This window comes from Petromyzon marinus, chromosome 77, assembly GCF_048934315.1.
Source record: "Petromyzon marinus isolate PM22_M1 ecotype Great Lakes invasive population chromosome 77, UKy_Petmar_22M1.pri1.0, whole genome shotgun sequence".
NCBI lineage: Eukaryota > Metazoa > Chordata > Hyperoartia > Petromyzontiformes > Petromyzontidae > Petromyzon > Petromyzon marinus.
In genome coordinates this window covers 2435612-2462241 of record NC_133743.1, presented here as the reverse complement: position 1 = coordinate 2462241, position 26630 = coordinate 2435612, and the positions used below count along the sequence as shown (strand labels likewise).

The window sequence follows — 26630 nt, the reverse complement described above, 5'->3', positions numbered from 1 at the left end:
CACACCACACACTCACCACACAAGACACAGACAGACAATGTAATGCACCATCTCTTTTGTGTGTGGTGAGTTACACACAATGTAACTCACCACACACACAGGCAATGTAACTCACCACACACACACAGAGACAATGTAACTCACCATACACACACAGACAATGTAACTCTCCACACGCAAACAGAGACAATGTAACTCACCACACACACAGAGAGACAATATAACTCACCATACACACAGAGACAATGTAACTCACCACACACACACAGACAGTAACTCACCACACACCCTCACCACACACAAAGACAATGTAATGCACCACCCTCACTACACACACAGACAATGTAACGCACCACACACCCTCACCACACAGACAATGTAACTCACCACACACACAGGCAATGTAACTCACCACACACACAGACAGACACTGTAACTCACCACACACACGGACAATGTAACTCACCACAAAGCAAAACAAAGATCCCCCATATAGCCTTAACAGACTGTAGGGGCAAGTGCTGTTAGCGAGCACCTATGAAGGCCGGAACGGTACACGAGGGGGTGGGTGGCCAGCACCACGCCCGACCGCCTTTGTCTCCCTAGTGGCAATGTTTACACACCGCACCAGGTACTCATATGAGGCTGAGTCGACCTAGGGGAGGCCCGGGACCGGTTCAGATAATCGTCACTGGTGTTGGCCGTGAGCGGGAATCGAACCCGGGTCGCCAGGTTCATAGCGCAGCGCGCTAACCGCTACACTATCGCTCCCCACACACACTCTGTGTGTGTGTGGTGAGTAACTCACCACACACGCACACAGATAGACAATGTAACTCACCACACACACACAGACAATGCAACTCACCACACACAGACAATGTAACTTACCACACACACACAGAGACAATGTAACTCACCACACACACACACACAATGTAACTCACCACACACACACAGAGACAATGTAACTCACCACACACACACACACAATGTAACTCACCACACACACACAGAGACAATGTAACTCACCACACACACACAATGTAACTCACCACACACACAGACAATGTAACTCAGCGCACACACACACACACTGTAACTCACTACACACACACACAAAGACACTAACTCACCACACACACACAATGTAACTCACTACACACACACACAAAGACACTAACTCACCACACACACAATGTAACTCACCACACACACAGACACTAACTCACCACACACACAATGTAACTCACCACACAAACACAGACAATGTAACTCACCACACAAACACAATGTAACTCACCACACACACAGACACTGTAACTCACCACACACAGACAATGTAACTCACCACACAAACACAGACAATGTAACTCACCACACAAACACAATGTAACTCACCACACACACAGACACTAACTCACCACACACACAGACACTAACTCACCACACACACACAATGTAACTCACCACACACACACACACAATGTAACTCGGCACACACCACACACAATGTAACTCGCCACACACACACAGACAATGTAACTCACTCACCACACACACAATGTAACTCACTCATCACACACACACAGAGACAATGTAACTCACCACACACACAATGTAACTCACCACACACACAATGTAACTCACCACACACACAGACACTAACTCACCACACACACAGACACTAACTCACTACACACACAATGTAACTCACCACACAAACACACACAATGTAACTCACCACACACATACAATGTAACTCGGCACACACACACAATGTAACTCACCACACACACACAATATAACTCACCACACACACATACAGACAATAACTCACCACACACACAATGTAACTCACCACACACACAGACAATGTAACTCACCACACACACACACAGACACTAACTCACCACACACACACACAGACACTTTAACTCACCACACACACACAATGTAACTCACCACACACACAAAATGTAACTCACCACACACACAGACAATGTAACTCGGCACACACACACAGACACTGTAACTCACCACACACACAGACACAGTAACTCACCACCCTCACTACACACACAATGTAACTCACCACACACACAGAGACAATGTAACTCACCACACACACACACACAGATACTAGCTCACCACACAGACAATGTAACTCACCACACACACAGACACGGTAACTCACCACACACACAGACAATGCAACTCACCACCCTCACTACACACACAATGTAACGCACCACAAACACACACACACAATGTAACTCACCACACACACACAATGTAACTCACCACACACACACGGTAACTCACCACACACACAGACAATGTAACTCACCACACACACACACAATGCAACTTACCACACACACACAATGTAACTCACCACACACACAGACACTGTAACTCACCACACACACAGAGACAATGTAACTCACCACATACACACAATGTACAGTGAGGGAAAAAAGTATTTGATCCCCTGCTGATTTTGTACGTTTGCCCACTGACGAAGAAATGATCAGTCTATAATTTTAATGGTAGGTTTATTTGAACAGTGAGAGACAGAATAACAACAACAAAATCCATAAAAACGCATGTCAAAAATGTTATAAATTGATTTGCATTTTAATGAAGGAAATAAGTATTTGACCCCCTCTCAATCAGAAAGATTTCTGGCTCCCAGGTGTCTTTTATACAGGTAACGAGCTGAGATTAGGAGCACACTCTTAAAGGGAGTGCTCCTAATCTCAGCTTGTTACTTGTATAAAATACACCTGTCCACAGAAGCAATCAATCAATCAGATTCCAAACTCTCCACCATGGCCAAGGCCAAAGAGCTCTCCAAGGATGTCAGGGACAAGATTGTAGGCCTACACAAGGCTGGAATGGGCTACAAGACCATTGCCAAGCAGCTTGGTGAGAAGGTGACAACAGTTGCTGCGATTATTCGCAAATGGAAGAAACACAAAAGAACTGTCAATCTCCCTCATCCTGGGGCTCCATGCAAGATCTCACCTCGTGGATTTGCAATGATCATGAGAACGGTGAGGAATCAGCCCAGAACTACACGGGAGGATCTTGTCAATGATCTCAAGGCAGCTGGGACCATAGTCACCAAGAAAACAATTGGTAACACACTACGCCGTGAAGGACTGAAATCCTGCAGCGCCCGCAAGGTCCCCCTGCTCAAGAAAGCACATATACATGCCCGTCTGAAGTTTGCCAATGAACATCTGAATGATTCAGAGGACAACTGGGTGAAAGTGTTGTGGTCAGATGAGACCAAAATGGAGCTCTTTGGCATCAACTCATCTCGCCGTGTTTGGAGGAGGAGGAATGCTGCCTATGACCCCAAGAACACCATCCCCACCGTCAAACATGGAGGTGGAAACATTATGCTTTGGGGGTGGTTTTTTTTTTGCTAAGGGGACAGGACAACTTCACCACATCAAAGGGACGATGGACGGGGCCATGTACCGTCAAATCTTGGGTGAGAACCTCCTTCCCTCAGCCAGGGCACTGAAAATGGGTCGTGGATGGGTATTCCAGCATGACAATTACCCAAAACACACGGCCAAGGCAACAAAGGAGTGGCTCAAGAAGAAGCACATTAAGGTCCTGGAGTGGCCTAGCCAGTCTCCAGACCTTAATCCCATAGAAAATCTGTGGAGGGAGCTGAAGGTTCGAGTTGCCAAACGTCAGCCTCGAAACCTTAATGACTTGGAGAAGATCTGCAAAGAGGAGTGGGACAAAATCCCTCCTGAGATGTGTGAAAACCTGGTGGCCAACTACAAGAAACGTCTGACCTCTGTGATTGCCAACAAGGGTTTTGCCACCAAGTACTAAGTCATGTTTTGCAGAGGGGTCAAATACTTATTTCCCTCATTAAAATGCAAATCAATTAAAAACATTTTTGACATGCGTTGTTCTGGATTTTTGTGTTGTTATTCTGTCTCTCACTGTTCAAATAAACCTACCATTAAAATTATAGAGTGATCATTTCTTTGTCAGTGGGCAAATGTACAAAATCAGCAGGGGATCAAATACTTTTTTCCCTCACTGTAACTCACCACACACACACAATGCAACTCACCACACACACACAATGTAACTCACCACACACATACAGATACTAACTCACCACACAGACAATGTAGCTCACCACACACACACAAACACAATGTAACTCGGCACACACACAGACAATGTAACTCACAACACAGACAGACAATGTAACTCACGACACGCACACAGAGACAATGCCACTCACCACACACGCAATGTAACTCACCACACACACAGACACACAATGTAACTCACCACTCACACAGAGTCAATGTAACTCACTCACCACACACACAGACAATGCAACTCACCACACACACACAGACAATGCAACTCACCACACACCCTCACCACACACAATGTAACTCACCACACACACAATGTAACTCACCACACACACACAATGTAACTCACCACACACACAGAGACAATGTAACTCACCACACAATGTAACTCACCACACACACAGAGACAATGTAACTCACAATACTAAATGCCACTCACCACACACAATGTAACTCACCATACACAATGTAACTCACCACACACAGAGACAATGCCACTCACCACACACAATGTAACTCACCACACACACAATGTAACTCACCACACACAGAGACAATGCCACTCACCACACACAATGTTACTCACCACACACACAGAGACAATGCCACTCACCACACACAATGCCACTCACCACACACAATGTAACTCACCACACACAATGTAACAGAGACAATGCCACTCACCACACACAATGTAACACAGAGACAATGTAACTCACCACACACACAGAGACAATGCAACTCACCACACACCACACACAATGTAACTCACCACACACACAGAGACAATGTAACTCACCATACACAATGTAACTCACCACACACAATGTAACTCACCACACACCACACACAATGTAACTCACCACACACAATGTAACACACACAATGTAACTCACCACACACCACACACAATGTAACTCACCACACACAATGTAACACACAATGTAACTCACCACACACAACGTAACTCACCACACACAATGTAACTCACCACACACAATGTAACACACAATGTAACTCACCACACACAACGTAACTCACCACACACAATGTAACACAGAGACAATGCCACTCACCACACACACACCACACACAATGTAACTCACCACACACCTTCACCACACACACTCACCACACACACACACAATGTAACTCACCACACTCCCTCACCACACACAATGTAACTCACCACACACAATGTAACACACAATGTAACTCACCACACACCACACACAACGTAATTGACCACACAAAATGTAACACAGAGACAATGCCACTCACCACACACACACCACACACAATGTAACTCACCACACACCTTCACCACACACACAATGTAACTCACCATACACCCTCACCACACACCCTCACCACACACAATGTAACTCACCACACACAATGTAACACACACAATGTAACTCACCAGAGTCCGCCTGGCCTCAGTACCCCGCTCCATGCTTGGCCTGGACCGCGGTGGGGGTGGTGATTGTGGTGATTGTGGTGGTTGTGGTGGTGGTTGTGGTGGTTGTGGTGGTGGTGGTTGTAGTGGTGGTGGTTGTGGTGGTTGTGGTGGTGGTTGTGTTGGTGGTGGTTGTGGTGGTGGTTGTAGTTGTGGTTGTGGTGGTGGTTGTAGTGGTGTTTGTGGTGGTTGTAGTGGTTGTGGTGGTGGTTGTGTTGGTTGTGGTGTTGGTTGTGTTGGTTGTGGTGGTGGTTGTGGTGGTTGTGGTGGTTGTAGTGGTTGTAGTGATGGTTGTGTTGGTTGTTGTTGTGGTTGTTGTGGTTGTAGTGATGGTTGTAGTTGTTGTGGTTGTTGTGGATCTACAGAAGCCGCTGCCGCCAATGAGGCGGCGCAAGAAGGCGGCTCGAACGACTGAAGAACGACTGAGGAACGACTAGAGAACAGCTGAGGAACGACTGAAGAACGACTGGGGAACGACTGAGGAACGACTGAAGAACGACTGGGGAACGACTGAGGAACGACTGGACGACTCACGAACGACTGGACGACTAACGAACGACTCACGAACGACTGGACGACTGAGGAACGGCTGAGGAACGACTGAAGAACGACTGAGGAACGACTGAAGAACGACTGGAGAACGACTGAAAAACGACTGACGAACGACTGAAAAACGACTGGAGAACGACTGACGAACGACTGAAGAACGACTGAGGAACGACTGAAGAACGACCGGAGAACGACCGGAGAACGACTGAAGAACGACTAGAGAACGACTGGACGACTCACGAACGACTGAAGAACGACTGGAGAACGACTGAAGAACGACTGAGGAACGACTAGAGAACGACTGGACGACTCAGGAACGACTGACGAACGACTGAAGAACGCCCGGAGAACGACTAAAGAACGACCTCACGACGATCGAACGCCGCTCGTCTGAGGCGATTTTTTTCAGTCGCGCCAAAAAAAATAACACTACAGAGGCTAATAATAATACAGCGATTAATAATAACACTACAGACTAATAACAACACTACAGCGATTAATAATAACACTACAGAGACTACTACTAATACTACAGCGATTAATAATAACACTACAGAGACTAATAATAATACTACAGAGATTAATAACACTACAGAGACTACTACTACAGAGACTACTACTAATAATAACACTACAGAGATTACTATTACTAGACGACTATGGACTACTACTATAGACTACTACCACTATACTACTAACACTATAGACTACCACCACTATACTACTAACACTATATACTACCACTATACTACTAACACTATAGACTACTACCACTATACTACTAACACTATAGACTACTACTATACTACCACCACTATAGACTACCACCACTATAGACTATTACCACCACTAAAGACTACTTCCACCACTATAGACTACTACCACCACTACAGACTACTACCACCACTATAGACTACTACCACCACTATAGACTACCACCACTATAGACTACCACCACTATAGACAATTACCACCACTATAGACTACTACCACTATAGACTACCACCACTATAGACTACTACCACTATACTACCACTATAGACTACTACCACTATACTAATACTATAGACTACCACCACTATAGACTACCACCACTATAGACTACCACCACTATAGACTACCACTATACTAATACTATAGACTAGCACTATACTAATACTATAGACTACCACCACTATAGACTACCACCAATATAGACTACTACCACTATACTAACACTATAGACTACTACCACTATACTAATACTATAGACTACCACTACTATAGACTACCACCACTATAGACTACCACCACTATACTAACACTATAGACTAACACCACTATACTACCACTATAGACTACCACCACTATACTACCACTATAGACTACCACTATAGACTACTACCACTATAGACTACCACCACTATAGACTACCACCACTATAGACTACCACCACCACTATAGACTACTACCACTATACTAATACTATAGACTACCACTATACTACTACCACTATATTAATACTATAGACTACCACTACCACTATAGACTACTACCACCACTATGGACTACGACCACTATAGACTACTACCACTATAGACTACCCCCACCACTATAGACTACCACCACTATAGACTACCACCACCACTATAGACTACCACCACTATAGACTACCACCACCACTATAGACTACCACTATAGACTACCACCACTATAGACTACCACCACCACTATAGACCACCACCACTATAGACTACCACCACCACTATAGACCTGCTCAGCAGCAGCAGTGAGAGTAGTAACAGTAACGTGTCAGGGGCTCAATGCTCTTCGCGTCGACGAATTCACCGCCGCCACGGATCTGAGGAGAATAATCACTCGAGCACCGCCTTCGTGGCTAGAACCACCACCATCGGAGGAGCGGCGGCGGCGGCCACAACAACAACAACAGCGGCGGCCACAACAACAACAACAGCGGCGGCCACAACAACAACAACAGCGGCAGCAGCAGCGGCGACCGCCATCGCCGTCGTCACCACCACCACCACAACAACAGCCACCATCTTGGAGCCCCGGGGGCTCCTCCCACTGCAGTGACGTCACCGCGGAGGAGGGAGAGGGGAGGGGGAACGCCGGAAGCCACGCCCCCTCCAACCGGGCCCCCCGAACTACACTGCCCCCCAACAACGAGAGGCTACGCCTACTTAGAGGTCACGCCCCCCCCCCTCTCTCTCTCGGGTGAGAGGCAACGCCCATGTTGAGACCACGCCCACTTTGAGGTCACCACCGCCGCCCGCCCCCCCCCCCGTCGAGAGGCCACGACAACTTTGAGGTCACGCCCCCCCATTCTCTCTGGTGAGAGGCAACGCCCATGTTGAGACCACGCCCACTTTGAGGTCACGCCCCCCGCTCCCCGTTGAGAGGCAACGCCCACAGCGAGTCTCCACGCCCCCCCCCCCTTTCAAACCACGCCCCCACCTGGTCAGGGGTAACGCCCATCTTCGATGCCACGCTCACTTTAAGGTGTGAGGCCACGCCCGTTTTGGTTTAGGAGGCCACGCCCACGTCGAGGTGGGAGGCCACGCCCACACGGTGATAGCTTGCCAATCATTATTTATTTAGCCCAAACGCTGACGATGCCAGCTACATATATACAGCGGTAGGGTCACTGGATCGAACCCACGACCTCCTGCATACCGAGCGAGGTAGTCAACATCTCTAAGCCCCACCCACCGTCTCTTAATTTCGATTTTTTTCTTATCGCAGCCACAAAAAATGGCAAAGGGATCGATAACGACAATTAGGCGTGTGTGTGTACACGTGTGTGTGTGTACACGTGTGTGTGTATGTGTGTACACGTGTGTGTATGTGTGTACACGTGTGTGTGTACACGTGTATGTGTGTACACGTGTATGTGTGTACACGTGTGTGTGTGTACACGTGTGTGTGTGTATGTGTGTACACGTGTGTGTGTGTACACGTGTGTGTGTGTGTACACGTGTGTACATATACACACACACAGTCGACCTAGGGGAGTGATAGTGTAGCGGTTAGCGCTACGCTGCGCTACGAATCTGGCGACCCGGGTTCGATTCCCGCTCACGGCCAACCCAGTGACGATTATCTGAACCGGTCCTGGGCCTCCCCTAGGTCGACTCAGCCTCAAATGAGTACCTGGTGCGGTGTGTAAACATTGCCACTAGGGAGACAAAGGCGGTCGGGCGTAGTGCTGGCCACCCACCCCCTCGTGTACCGTTCCGGCCTTCATAGGTGCTCGCTAACAGCACTTGCCCCTACAGTCTGTTAAGGCTATACGGGGGATCTTTATCTTTGTCTTTGTATGTGTGTACACGTGTGTGTGTGTAATAGCTGCTCATTCAGAGGAGTAGTTAGAGACGCTGCTGCTGAGACTAGAGCGTGCCACTAAGAGATGGGGTCTTATCATCAGCCCCACCAAAACTAAGCACCTGCCTGGGTATTTTGTACCATCGGACACTCCACCCCCACAACTCCCAATCGGTGATGGGGCAGTTGTGGAGAGAGTGGAGAGTTTCCCATACCTGGGCAGTGTGCTTATGACTGGCTCCAGTTTAACAGCAGAGGTCTCACTCCGAATCAGTCGAGCGGCAATATCTTATCATCGGTTGCGTAACGCTGTGTGGAAGCTACCTGGTCTGTCGCACTAAGCTTCAGGTCTTTTCGGCCACGGTCATTCCCTCCCTTCTCTACGCTTGCGAAACGTGGACCCCCTAATGGAACATCGTCGCCGGTTAAAAACATTTGGGTTTAATCAGGCTGGATTGTGTGAGGAGCTCACAAATCCTCGAAAGAATTGGGCAAGGTCCCATCGGCGAGCTCCTCCGGCAGGCTGAAGCTGCGTTGGCTGGGTCATGTAGCCCGCATGCCCAGCCACCGCATGCCGAAACAGCTTTTGTTCGGCCGGATCGAGGGAGCTAAACGGGCGCGGCACGACCTAGAGAAGAGATGGAGTGATGTGGTACAGGAGGACGTGGAGCTGAGTGGACTTGCCGATGACCGGTACCAGCGGTGTCACGATCGGCCTCTGTGGAGGAGGCTCGTGAAGGACGCTGCTACTGGGCAGTTGGAGGCAGTCGCCCTCCAACAACAACGGAGGGCGGAGGAGCGACGCTCACAATAACGAGCGGAGCGCCGGGTGGCTAAAGCACAGCAAGTTGGCACAGTAGGGGGCACAGGTGGTGCATCAGCCAGTCATCTCAGTCAGTCGACCCGTGGCACCTGGGTCTGCCCCGTGACCTCCTGTCAGCGGGCGTTCGACACTTCACGTGGCCTCAAGGTGCACATGGCCTGGCATAAGCGTCGTGGTGACGTCACCACCACTTAGTGGCGAATGGCGGTTGTTGTTGTTTGTGTACGCGCGTGTGTGTACGCGTGTGTGTGTCTACAGGGGCATCTCACTCAGTGTGCCGGGAAAGTTACTGGCAAGGATTATTCAACATCGCCTTGCCAGGCACGCTGAGAGGTTTGCGGAGCCCCAATGCGGTTTCAGGAAAGGGCGGTCCTGCACAGATGCCATATTTTCTGTCTGTCTGCTACAGCAGAGGTGTCGGGAATTCCAACAAGACCTACATCTCTGCTTTATTGACCTGGTCAAGGCCTGTGATACCATCAGTAGGCCTGGGCTCTGGGTTGTTCTTCGTGCTTTGAGTCCCAGACCCTCAGGTCACGATCATTAAGGACCTTCATGATGGTGAGCGGGCCCAGGTAAAACTACGTGGCTGGGAGTCGGAGCCATTCCCTGTACACCTTGAGGTGCGACAGGGATGTCCTCTGGCTCCCACATGATTTAACATCTATTTTGACCACGTAGTTCGTGAAGCCTTCAATAGCTGTATCGAAGGAATTTCCACCTGGTACAGATATAATGGGAGACTGATCGATGCCCGAGCGCGTCAAGGGATGGCTCCCTATTGCTCAACCACGTTATGTATGCCGATGATCTGATAATTTCTGCACACTCAGAGGAGGAGTTGGAGGCGCTGCTGCTCAACCTGGAGCTTGCCACTAAGAGATGGGGCCTTACCATCAGCCCCACCAAAACTAAGCACCTGCCTGGTTATTTTGTACCATCGGACACGCCACCCCCACAACTCCCAATCGGTGATGGGGGAGTTGTGGAGAGAGTGGGGAGCTTCCCATACCTGGGCAATGTGCTCATGACCGGCTCCGGTTTAACAGTAGAGGTCTCACTCCGAATCAGTCGAGCGGCAATATCTTTAACTCGGTTGCGTGACGCCGTGTGGAAGCTACCTGGTCTGTCGCTCCGCACTAAGCTTCAGGTCTTCTCGGCCACAGTCATTTCCTCCCTTCTCTACGCTTGCGAAACGTGGACCCACCTAAGGGAACATCTTCGCCGGTTAGAAACATTTAGGCTGGCCTGCCTACAATCCATGCTGGGTTTAACTAGGCTGGATTGTATGAGGAGCTCACAAATCATTGAAAGATGTGGACAAAGTCCCATCGGTGAGCTCCTCCCGCAGGCAAGGCTACGTTGGCTGGGTCATGTAGCCCGCATGCCCAGCCACCGCTTGCTAAAACAGCTTTTGTTCAGCCGGATCGAGGGAGCTAAACGGGCGCGGCACGGGCTAGAGAAGAGATGGAGTGATGTTGTACAGGAGGACGTGGAGCTGAGTGGACTTGCCGATGACTGATACCAGCGGTGTCAAGATCGGCCTCTGTGGAGGAGGCTGTTAGTGCCACAGACTCATCACAGAGACCCATAGACTCACCACCACATAGAGACCCATAGGATCAGAATCAGAAAGGGTTTTATCAGAAAGGGTTTTATTCGCCATGAAAGTTCACACCGACACGGAATTTACTTTGGCAGGATGGTGCATACATTCAACATATAGGAATCTAAAATCTTAAATAAGTTTTAAACAAGTCTTACTATAATAATAAGGGTTAAAGTCTAGCTAACACCAAGGTGCTGAAGTATATCAAATTGAATAAATATCGAATATAAAATAGCTTTAAGATATAATTTAAATATTAAAAATACAAATAGGTTAACATAGTTAATATCGGCAAGGTGTCATTATGTAGATAAAATGTTAAAATCAGTGTAAGCCCTTGGCCTTGTTTAACAGGCAAACAGCAGATGGGAAGAAGCTGTTTTTATGGCGTGAGGTTTTGGTCCTGATTGACCGAAGCCTTCTGCCGGAGGGGAGTAGCTGAAACAGAGTGTCCAGGGTGGGAGGAATCGGCCACAAATCTTCCTCCTCGCTCGCCTCCTGGTCCTTGTCGTGTGCAGGTCCTCGAGGGTTGGTAGATTGCCGGCAATTACCTTCTCAGCAGTGTGGATTCATCACCACACAGAGACCCACAGACTCATCACCACATAGAAACCCATAAATTCATCATACAGAGACCCATAGATTCACCACACAGAGACGCATGGACTCATCACCACACAGAGACACATAGGCTCACCACCACACAGAGACCCATAGATCATCACCACACAGAGACCCATAGACTCATCACCACATAGAGACACATAGACTCACCACCACACAGAGACCCATAGACTCACCACCACATCGAGACCCATAGACTCACCACCACACAGAGACCCATAGACTCATCACACAAAGACCCATAGACTCATAACCGCACAGAGACCCATTGTCTCATCACACAGAGACCCATAGACTCACCACCACACAGAGACCCACAGACTCACCACATAGAGACCCATAGACTCACCACACAGAGACCCATAGACTCAGCACACACAGAGACTCATAGACTCACCACACACAGAGACTCATAGACTCACCACACAGAGATCCATAGACTCTACACCACACAGAGACCCATAGACTCATCATCACACAGAGACCCATAGACTCATCACCACACAGAGACCCATAGAATCATCACCGCACAGAGACCCATTGGCTCATCACACAGAGACCCACAGACTCACCACATAGAGACCCATAGACTCACCACACAGAGACCCATAGACTCATCACCACACAGAGACCCATAGACTCATCATCACACAGAGACCCACAGACTCATCACATAGAGTCCCATACTCGCAATGGCACGAGCTGGACATGAATACGCACATTAACATATTGTAAATATCCATGGTGTGTGGCTCATTAACATAATTTATATATCTACGGCGTGGGGCCGATTAACATAATTTATATATCTATGGCGTGCTCACATTATCATAATTTATGTTGATGAATGCGGCACTCGCCCGCTCCTGCACGTCGCCAATGGCCGAAGCCAGGAGATAGAGGCTCAGCCCGGCAAGTGCCTAAAGCAAGCCTCAGCTGGCGGTAGGGGCCTGCCGCTCCTCCACTAGAGGCCGCTATACAGAGGCGCTGCCGATAAAGGAGGTGTACTTGGTCTCCTCTTCCACGATGATACGTTCACACGGAGAGGTATAGACTCACTACACAGAGACTCGTCATCACACAGAGACCCATAGGCTCATCATCACACAGAGACCCATAGACTCATCATCACACAGAGACCCATAGACTCATCACCACACAGAGACCCATAGACTCATCATCACACAGAGACCCATAGACTCACCATCACACAGAGACCCATAGACTCACCAACACACAGAGACCCAGAGACTCACCAACACACAGAGACCCATAGACTCACCACCACATAGAGACCCATAGACTCACCACCACACAGAGACCCATAGACTCATCACCACACAGAGACCCACAGACTCACCACCACACAGAGACCCATAGACTCATCACCACACAGAGACCCATAGACTCACCACCACACAGAGACCCATAGACTCACCACCACACAGAGACCCATAGACTCACCACCACACAGAGACCCATAGACTCATCACCACACAGAGACACATAGACTCACCACCACACAGAGACTCATAGACTCACCACCACACAGAGACCCATAGACTCACCACCACACAGCGACCCATAGACTCACCACCACACAGAGACCCATAGACTCACCACCACATCGAGACCCATAGACTCATCACCATACAGAGACCCACAGACTCACCACCACACAGAGACTCATAGACTCATCATCACACAGAGACCCATAGACTCATCATCACACAGAGACCCAAAGACTCATCACCACACAGAGACCCAGACTCATCACCACACAGAGACCCATAGACGCATCATCACACAGAGACCCATAGACTCACCAACACACAGAGACCCATAGACTCATCACCACACAGAGACCCATAGACTCATCATCACACAGAGACCCATAGACTCACCACCACACAGAGACCCATAGACTCACCAACACACAGAGACCCATAGACTCACCACCACACAGAGACCCATTAGACTCATCACCACACAGAGACCCACAGACTCAACACCACACAGAGACTCATAGACTCATCATCACACAGAGACCCATAGACTCATCATCACACAGAGACCCATAGACTCACCACCACACAGAGACCCATAGACTCATCATCACACAGAGACCCATAGACTCACGACCACACAGAGACCCATAGACTCACCACCACACAGAGACCCATTAGACTCATCACCACACAGAGACCCACAGACTCAACACCACACAGAGACTCATAGACTCATCATCACACAGAGACCCATAGACTCATCATCACACAGAGACCCATAGACTCACCACCACACAGAGACCCATAGACTCACCACCGCACAGAGACCCATAGACTCACCACCACACAGAGACCCATAGACTCATCATCACACAGAGACCCAAAGACTCATCACCACACAGAGACCCAGACTCATCACCACACAGAGACCCATAGACGCATCATCACACAGAGACCCATAGACTCATCACCACACAGAGACCCATAGACTCATCACCACACAGAGACCCATAGACTCATCATCACACAGAGACCCATAGACTCATCACCACACAGAGACCCATAGACTCATCACCACACAGAGACCCATAGACTCATCATCACACAGAGACCCATAGACTCATCACCACACAGAGACCCACAGACTCACCACCACACAGAGACCCATAGACTCATCACCACACAGAGACCCACAGACTCACCACCACACAGAGACTCATAGACTCATCATCACACAGAGACCCATAGACTCATCATCACACAGAGACCCAAAGACTCATCACCACACAGAGACCCAGACTCATCACCACACAGAGACCCATAGACTCATCATCACACAGAGACCCATAGACTCATCATCACACAGAGACCCATAGACTCATCATCACACAGAGACCCAAAGACTCATCACCACACAGAGACCCAGACTCATCACCACACAGAGACCCATAGACTCATCATCACACAGAGACCCATAGACTCATCACTACACAGAGACCCATAGACTCATCATCACACAGAGACCCATAGACTCATCACCACACAGAGACCCATAGACTCACCACCACACAGAGACCCATTAGACTCATCACCACACAGAGATCCACAGACTCATCATCACACAGAGACCCATAGACTCACCACCACACAGAGACTCATAGACTCATCATCACACAGAGACCCATAGACTCATCACCACACAGAGACCCACAGACACACCACCACACAGAGACCCATAGACTCATCACCACACAGAGACCCACAGACTCACCACCACACAGAGACTCATAGACTCATCATCACACAGAGACCCATAGACTCATCATCACACAGAGACCCAAAGACTCACCACCACACAGAGACCCATAGACTCATCACCATACAGAGACCCATAGACTCATCATCACACAGAGACCCATAGACTCACCACCACACAGAGACCCATAGACTCATCACCATACAGAGACCCATAGACTCATCACCATATAGAGACCCATAGACTCATCATCACACAGAGACCCATAGACTCACGACCACATCGAGACCCATAGACTCATCACCACACAGAGACCCATAGACTCATCACCACACAGAGACCCATAGACTCATCACCACACAGAGACCCATAGACTCATCATCACACAGAGACCCATAGACTCATCACCACACAGAGACCCACAGACTCACCACCACACAGAGACCCATAGACTCATCACCACACAGAGACCCACAGACTCACCACCACACAGAGACTCATAGACTCATCATCACACAGAGACCCATAGACTCATCATCACACAGAGACCCAAAGACTCATCACCACACAGAGACCCACAGACTCAACACCACACAGAGACTCATAGACTCATCATCACACAGAGACCCAAAGACTCATCACCACACAGAGACCCAGACTCATCACCACACAGAGACCCATAGACTTATCACCACACAGAGACTCATAGACTCATCATCACACAGAGACCCATTGACTCATCACCACACAGAGACCCATAGACTCACCACCGCACAGAGACCCATAGACTCACCACCACACAGAGACTCATAGACTCATCATCACACAGAGACCCATAGACTCATCACCACACAGAGACCCAAAGACTCACCACCACACAGAGACCCATAGACTTAGCACCACACAGAGACCCATAGACTCATCACTACACAGAGACCCATAGACTCATCACCACACAGAGACCCATAGACTCATCACCACACAGAGACACATAGACTCATCACCACACAGAGACCCACAGACTCACCACCACACAGAGACTCATAGACTCATCATCACACAGAGACCCACAGACTCACCACCACACAGAGACCCATAGACTCACCACTACATAGAGACCCATAGACTCATCATCACACAGAGACCCATAGACTCACCACCACACAGAGACCCATAGACTCACCACCACACAGAGACCCATAGACTCATCACCACACAGAGACCCATAGACTCATCATCACACAGAGACCCAAAGACTCACCACCACACAGAGACCCAGACTCATCACCACACAGAGACGCATAGACTCATTACCACATAGAGACCCATAGACTCACCACCACACAGAGACCCATAGACTCACCACCACACAGAGACCCATAGACTCATCACCACACAGAGACCCATAGACTCACCACCGCACAGAGACCCATAGACTCACCACCACACAGAGACCCATAGACTCATCATCACACAGAGACCCAAAGACTCATCACCACATAGAGACCCAGACTCATCACCACACAGAGACCCATAGACGCATCATCACACAGAGACCCATAGACTCATCACCACACAGAGACCCATAGACTCATCACCACACAGAGACCCATAGACTCATCATCACACAGAGACCCATAGACTCATCACCACACAGAGACCCATAGACTCATCATCACACAGAGACCCATAGACTCATCACCACACAGAGACCCATAGACTCATCACCATACAGAGACCCATAGACTCATCACCACACAGAGACCCATAGACTCATCACCACACAGAGACCCATAGACTTATCATCACACAGAGACCCATAGACTCATCACCACACAGAGACCCATAGACTCATCACACAGAGACCCATAGACTCACCACCACACAGAGACCCACAGACTCATCACACAGAGACCCATAGACTCATCACACAGAGACCCATAGACTCACCACCACACAGAGACCCATAGACTCATCACACAGAGACCCATAGACTCATCACCACACAGAGACCCATAGACTCATCACCACACAGAGACCCATAGACTTATCATCACACAGAGACCCATAGACTCATCACCACACAGAGACCCATAGACTCATCACACAGAGACCCATAGACTCACCACCACACAGAGACCCACAGACTCATCACACAGAGACCCATAGACTCATCACACAGAGACCCATAGACTCACCACCACACAGAGACCCATAGACTCATCACACAGAGACCCATAGACTCATCACCACACAGAGACACACAGACTCACCACCACACAGAGACCCACAGACTCATCACACAGAGACCCATAGACTCATCACACAGAGACCCATAGACTCACCACCACACAGAGACCCATAGACTCATCACCACATCGAGACCCATAGACTTATCATCACACAGAGACCCATAGACTCATCATCACACAGAGACCCATAGACTCATCATCACACAGAGACCCAAAGACTCATCACCACACAGAGACCCACAGACTCAACACCACACAGAGACTCATAGACTCATCATCACACAGAGACCCAAAGACTCATCACCACACAGAGACCCAGACTCATCACCACACAGAGACCCATAGACTTATCACCACACAGAGACTCATAGACTCATCATCACACAGAGACCCATTGACTCATCACCACACAGAGACCCATAGACTCACCACCGCACAGAGACCCATAGACTCACCACCACACAGAGACTCATAGACTCATCATCACACAGAGACCCATAGACTCATCACCACACAGAGACCCAAAGACTCACCACCACACAGAGACCCATAGACTTAGCACCACACAGAGACCCATAGACTCATCACTACACAGAGACCCATAGACTCATCACCACACAGAGACCCATAGACTCATCACCACACAGAGACACATAGACTCATCACCACACAGAGACCCACAGACTCACCACCACACAGAGACTCATAGACTCATCATCACACAGAGACCCACAGACTCACCACCACACAGAGACCCATAGACTCACCACTACATAGAGACCCATAGACTCATCATCACACAGAGACCCATAGACTCACCACCACACAGAGACCCATAGACTCACCACCACACAGAGACCCATAGACTCATCACCACACAGAGACCCATAGACTCATCATCACACAGAGACCCAAAGACTCACCACCACACAGAGACCCAGACTCATCACCACACAGAGACGCATAGACTCATTACCACATAGAGACCCATAGACTCACCACCACACAGAGACCCATAGACTCACCACCACACAGAGACCCATAGACTCATCACCACACAGAGACCCATAGACTCACCACCGCACAGAGACCCATAGACTCACCACCACACAGAGACCCATAGACTCATCATCACACAGAGACCCAAAGACTCATCACCACATAGAGACCCAGACTCATCACCACACAGAGACCCATAGACGCATCATCACACAGAGACCCATAGACTCATCACCACACAGAGACCCATAGACTCATCACCACACAGAGACCCATAGACTCATCATCACACAGAGACCCATAGACTCATCACCACACAGAGACCCATAGACTCATCATCACACAGAGACCCATAGACTCATCACCACACAGAGACCCATAGACTCATCACCATACAGAGACCCATAGACTCATCACCACACAGAGACCCATAGACTCATCACCACACAGAGACCCATAGACTTATCATCACACAGAGACCCATAGACTCATCACCACACAGAGACCCATAGACTCATCACACAGAGACCCATAGACTCACCACCACACAGAGACCCACAGACTCATCACACAGAGACCCATAGACTCATCACACAGAGACCCATAGACTCACCACCACACAGAGACCCATAGACTCATCACACAGAGACCCATAGACTCATCACCACACAGAGACACACAGACTCACCACCACACAGAGACCCACAGACTCATCACACAGAGACCCATAGACTCATCACACAGAGACCCATAGACTCACCACCACACAGAGACCCATAGACTCATCACCACATCGAGACCCATAGACTTATCATCACACAGAGACCCATAGACTCATCACCACACAGAGACCCATAGACTCATCACACAGAGACCCATAGACTCATCACCACACAGAGACACACAGACTCACCACCACACAGAGACCCACAGACTCATCACACAGAGACCCATAGACTCATCACACAGAGACCCATAGACTCACCACCACATAGAGACCCATAGACTCACCACACAGAGACCCATAGACTCACCACCACACAGAGACCCATAGACTCACCACCACACAGAGACCCATAGACTCACCACCACATCGAGACCCATAGACTCAAAGACCATGTCTAGTTACTTTCGTCCTTTATTTAAGCAGAGGTTGTGGTTGTTCTGGTGGTTGTTGTTGTAGTTGTTGTGGTTGGTATTGTGATTGTTGTTATGGTTGTTGTGGTGTTATTGTGATTGTTGTGGTGTTATTGTGATTGTTGTTGTGATTGTTGTTGTGGTGGTTGTCGTGGTTGTAGTTGTTGTGATTGTTGTTAATGGTTGTCGATGTTGTGATTATTTTGTGGTTGTTGTTGTTGTTGTTGTGGTGGTTGTTGTTGTTGTTGTGGTGGTCAGGACTCCAGTTTGAGTTCCTCCAGCGCCTCCTTCAAAACCAACTCCGGATTCTGCAACTCCAACTTCAACAACACAACAACATTAACATCAACCACAACAAACACAACAACATTAACAACAACCACAACAACATTAACAACAACCACAACAACATTAACAACAACCACAACAACATTAACAACAACATTAACAACTACATTAACAACAACCACAACAACATTAACAACAACCACAACAACATTACCAACAACCACAACAACATTAACAACAACCACAACAACATTAACAACAACCACAACAACATTAACAACATTAACAACCACAACAACATTAACAACCACAACAACATTAACAACCACAACAACAACCACAACATCAACCACATGAACAACAACCACAACAACATCAACCACAATCACATGAACACCAACATCAACAACATCAACCACAACCACATGAACAACAACCACAACAACATCAACCACAGGAACAACAACCACAACAACTTCAACAACAACCACAACCACATGAACATCAACCACATGAACAACATCATGAACAACAACCACATGAACAACAACCACAACACCAACATTAACAATCACAACATTCACAACAACCACAACAACATTAACCACCACAACAATCCCACTCTCTCTCTCTCCCTCTCCCACTCACTCACCCACTCACTCACTCACCCACTCACTCTCGCACGCACTCTCCCACTCACCCACTCACTCACTCTCCAACTCACTCACCCTTCCACTTATTCACCTACTTACTCTCCCACTCACTCACTCACCCACTCACTCTCGCACTCACTCTCCCACTCACTCACTCTCCAACTCACTCACCCTCCCACTTATTCACCAACTTACTCTCCCACTCACTCACTCACCCACCCTCTCACTCACTCACAAACCCACTCACCCACCCACTCTCCCACTATCTCACTCACCCTTCCACTCACCCACCCACTCACTCTCTCACTCACCCACTCACTCACTCTCCCACTAACTCACTCTCCCACTCACTCACCCACTTATTCTTCAATTCACTCACCCACTGATTCACCAACTCACTCTCCCTCTCACTCACTCACTCACCCTCTCTCCCACCCACTCTCCCACTATCTCACTTACTCTCTTACTATCTCACTCACTCACTCACCCTTCCACTCACTCACGCTCCCACTTATTCACCAACTCAATCTCCCACTCACTCACTCACCCACCCACTCTCCCACTCACCCACCCACCCACCTACCCTCTCACTCATTCACTCACCCACCCACCCTCTCACTCACTCACTCACCCACCTACTCTCCCACTCACTCACTCACTATCTCACCCACCCACCCACTCACTATCTCACCCACCAACCCACTCTCCCACTCTCTAACTCACCCACCCACCCACTCACTCACCCACCCACTCTCCCACTCACCCACTCTCCCACTCTCTCACTATCTCACTCACCCTTCCACTCACTCTCCCACCCACTCTCCCACTATCACACTTACTCTCTTACTATCTCACTCACTCACCCTTCCACTCACTCACCCACTCACTCACTCACCCTTCCACTCACTCACTCACTCACCCTTCCACTCACTCACTCACCCACTCACCCACTCACTCACTCAGGCTCCCACTATCTCACCCACTCACTCACTCTCCCACTCACTCACCCACTTACTCTCCAACTCACTCTCCCACTCACCCACCCACCCACCCTCTCACCCACTCACCTACTCACTCACTATCTCACCCACCCACCGACTCACTATCTCACCCACCCACCCATCCACCCACTCACTCACTCACTCTCCCACCCACTCACCCACTCAATATCTCACTCACTTTTCCACTCACTCTCCCACCCACTCTCCCACTATCTCACTCACCCACCTACTCTCCCACTCACTCACTCACTCTCCCACTCACCCACCCACTCACTCACCCACCCATTCTCCTACTCACTCACTCTCCCACTCACTCAACCACCCACCCACCCACTCTCCCACTCACTCACTATCTCACCCACCCACCCACTCTCCCACTCTCTAACTCACCCACTCACTATCTCACCCACCCACCCACTCACTCGCTCTCCGACCCACTCTCCCACCCACTCTCCCACTATCTCTCTTACTATCTCACTCACTCACCCTTCCACTCACTCACCCACTCATTCACTCACCCTTACACTCACTCACCCACTCACTCACCCTTCCACTCAGTCACTCACCCACTCACTCACTCACCCACTCACCCACTCACTCACCCACTCACCCACTCACTCACTCACCCTTCCACTCACTCACCCACTCACTCACCCTTCCACTCACTCACTCACCCACCCTCACACCCCGTGTGCGCTGTGGGCACCGGCAGTGAGCGGAGCGAGTGGGCAGGGCACACGCCGAGAACACACCAGGACACACACCAGGACACACACCAGGACACACACCAGGACACACACCAGGACACACACCAGGACACACACCAGGACACACACCGTGACACACACCAGGACACACACCAGGACACACACCAGGACACACACCAGGACACACACCAGGACACACACCAGGACACACACCAGGAACACACACCAGGACACACACCAGGACACACACCAGGACACACACCAGGACACACACCAGGACACACACCAGGACACACACCAGGACACACACCAGGACACACACCAGGAACACACACCAGGACACACACCAGGACACACACCAGGACACACACCAGGACACACACCAGGACACACACCAGGAACACACACCAGGACACACACCAGGACACACACCAGGACACACACCGTGACACACACCAGGACACACACCAGGACACACACCGTGAACACACACCGTGAACACACCAGGACACACACCAGGACACACACCAGGACACACACCAGGACACACACCAGGACACACACCAGGACACACACCAGGACACACACCGTGACACACACCAGGACACACACCAGGACACACACCAGGACACACACCAGGAACACTCCAGGACACACACCAGGACACACACCAGGACACACACCAGGACACACACCAGGACACACACCAGGACACACACCAGGACACACACCAGGACACACACCAGGACACACACCAGGACACACACCAGGAACACACCAGGACACACACCGTGACACACACCAGGACACACACCAGGACACACACCGTGACACACACCGTGACACACACCAGGACACACACCAGGACACACACCAGGGACACACACCAGGACACACACCAGGACACACACCAGGACACACACCAGGACACACACCAGGACACACACCAGGACACACACCAGGACACACACCAGGGACACACACCAGGACACACACCGTGACACACACCAGGACACACACCAGGGACACACACCAGGACACACACCAGGACACACACCAGGACACACACCAGGACACACACCGTGACACACACCAGGACACACCAGGACACACACCAGGACACACACCAGGAACACACCGTGACACACACCAGGACACACACCAGGACACACACCAGGACACACACCAGGACACACACCAGGACACACAAAGAACACACCAGGACACACACCAGGACACACACCGTGACACACACCAGGACACACACCAGGACACACACCAGGACACACACCAGGACACACACCAGGAACACACACCAGGACACACACCGTGACACACACCAGGACACACACCAGGACACACGCCATGACACACACCAGGACACACACCAGGACACACACCAGGACACACACCAGGGACACACACCAGGACACACACCGTGACACACACCAGGACACACACCAGGACACACAAAGAACACACCAGGAACACACCAGGACACACACCAGGACACACAAAGAACACACCAGGAACACACCAGGACACACACCAGGACACACACCAGGACACACACCAGGACACACACCAGGAACACACCAGGGACACACACCAGGACACACACCAGGACACACACCAGGACACACACCAGGACACACACCAGGGACACACACCAGGACACACACCAGGACACACACCAGGACACACACCAAGACACACACCAGGACACACACCAGGACACACACCAGGAACACACACCAGGACACACACCAGGACACACACCAGGACACACACCAGGACACACACCGTGACACACACCAGGACACACACCAGGACACACACCAGGACACACACCAGGACACACACCGTGACACACACCAGGACACACACCAGGACACACACCAGGACACACACCAGGACACACACCAGGACACACACCAGGACACACACCAGGACACACACCAGGAACACACCAGGACACACACCGTGACACACACCAGGACACACACCAGGACACACACACCAGGACACACACCGTGACACACACCAGGACACACACCAGGACACACACCAGGAACACACACCAGGACACACACCAGGACACACACCAGGAACACACACCAGGACACACACCAGGACACACACCAGGACACACACCAGGGACACACACCAGGACACACACCAGGACACACACCGTGACACACACCAGGACACACACCAGGACACACGCCATGACACACACCAGGACACACACCAGGAACACACCAGGACACACACCAGGACACACGCCAGGACACACACCAGGACACACACCAGGACACACAAAGAACACACACCAGGGACACACACCAGGACACACACCAGGACACACACCGTGACACACACCAGGACACACACCAGGAACACACACCAGGACACACACCAGGACACACACCAGGACACACACCAGGGACACACACCAGGACACACACCAGGGACACACACCAGGACACACACCAGGACACACACCAGGACACACACCGTGAACACACCAGGAACACACACCAGGACACACACCAGGACACACACCAGGACACACACCAGGACACACACCAGGACACACACCAGGACACACACCAGGACACACACCAGGACACACACCAGGATACACACCAGGACACACACCAGGACACACACCAGGAACACACCAGGACACACACCAGGACACACACCAGGAACACACCAGGACACACACCGTGACACACACCAGGACACACACCAGGAACACACACCAGGACACACACCAGGACACACACCAGGACACACACCAGGACACACACCGTGACACACACCAGGACACACACCAGGAACACACACCAGGACACACACCGTGACACACACCAGGACACACACCAGGAACACACACCAGGACACACACCGTGACACACACTAGGACACACACCAGGGACACACACCAGGACACACACCAGGACACACACCAGGACACACACCAGGAACACACCAGGACACACACCAGGACACACACCAGGACACACACCGTGACACACACCAGGACACACACCAGGAACACACCAGGACACACACCAGGACACACACCAGGACACACACCGTGACACACACCAGGACACACACCAGGAACACACCAGGACACACACCAGGACACACACCGTGACACACACCGTGACACACACCAGGACACACACCAGGACACACACCAGGACACACACCAGGAACACACACCAGGACACACACCAGGACACACACCAGGACACACACCAGGACACACACCAGGACACACACCAGGACACACACCACGACACACACCAGGACACACACCAAGACACACACCAGGACACACACCAGGACACCACGCCGGGAACAACCACGCCAGGACATCGCGGGCAGCGGCGCGGCTCACTCTGGGCATCTGCAAGGGCGGTCGGCCCGGTTCGGCTGCCTCCCCCTCCTCCTCCCCCTCCTCCTCCCCCACCTCCTCCCCCACCTCCTCCACCTCCTCCTCCTCCCCCGCCAGCCCCTCCTCGTGCTCCCAGGTGCCGCAGCGAGGCTGCCCCAGTGCCCACGTGCCCCTGAGCACCAGGCCCCTCAGGGGCACGTGGAGCGACCCTGGGCCGTGGCGAGCACCTCCCTGCCAGCCTCCCTCGTACCAGCTGCCCCTGCCCCTGCTGCTGCTACTACTGATGCTGCTACTGCTGCTGCTGGCCTCAGCTGCCCACACACACACACGGAGGGGGGAGGGGGGGATGCGTGAGCGTAGCACGCCCTGTCCACGTGCGTCTCT

At 50.6% G+C, this 26630-nt stretch overlaps 1 protein-coding gene and 1 long non-coding RNA gene across 2 annotated transcripts in view; both read right to left on the bottom strand.

Annotated features, from left to right (window-relative positions):
• LOC116958405 (lysine-specific demethylase 2A-like) overlaps positions 1–8253 on the bottom strand; it is a 29456-nt gene extending 21203 nt beyond the window's left edge. Inside the window, exons 1-2 of the mRNA XM_076056682.1 lie at positions 7068–8253; positions 5569–6874 (exon numbers count right to left, since the gene is read on the bottom strand). Coding sequence (XP_075912797.1) covers positions 5569–5601 — 33 coding nt within the window. The 5' untranslated portion in view covers positions 5602–6874; positions 7068–8253. The remainder of the gene's footprint in view (positions 1–5568; positions 6875–7067) is intronic.
• An 11915-nt stretch (positions 8254–20168) lies between these two features.
• LOC116958406 (uncharacterized) lies at positions 20169–26312 on the bottom strand. Its single transcript, XR_012930939.1, has 2 exons — positions 26250–26312; positions 20169–20505 (listed from the first exon to the last, which is right to left on the bottom strand). It is a non-coding gene; the product is annotated as an uncharacterized LOC116958406 (long non-coding RNA).
• Between the last annotated feature and the right edge of the window lie 318 nt (positions 26313–26630).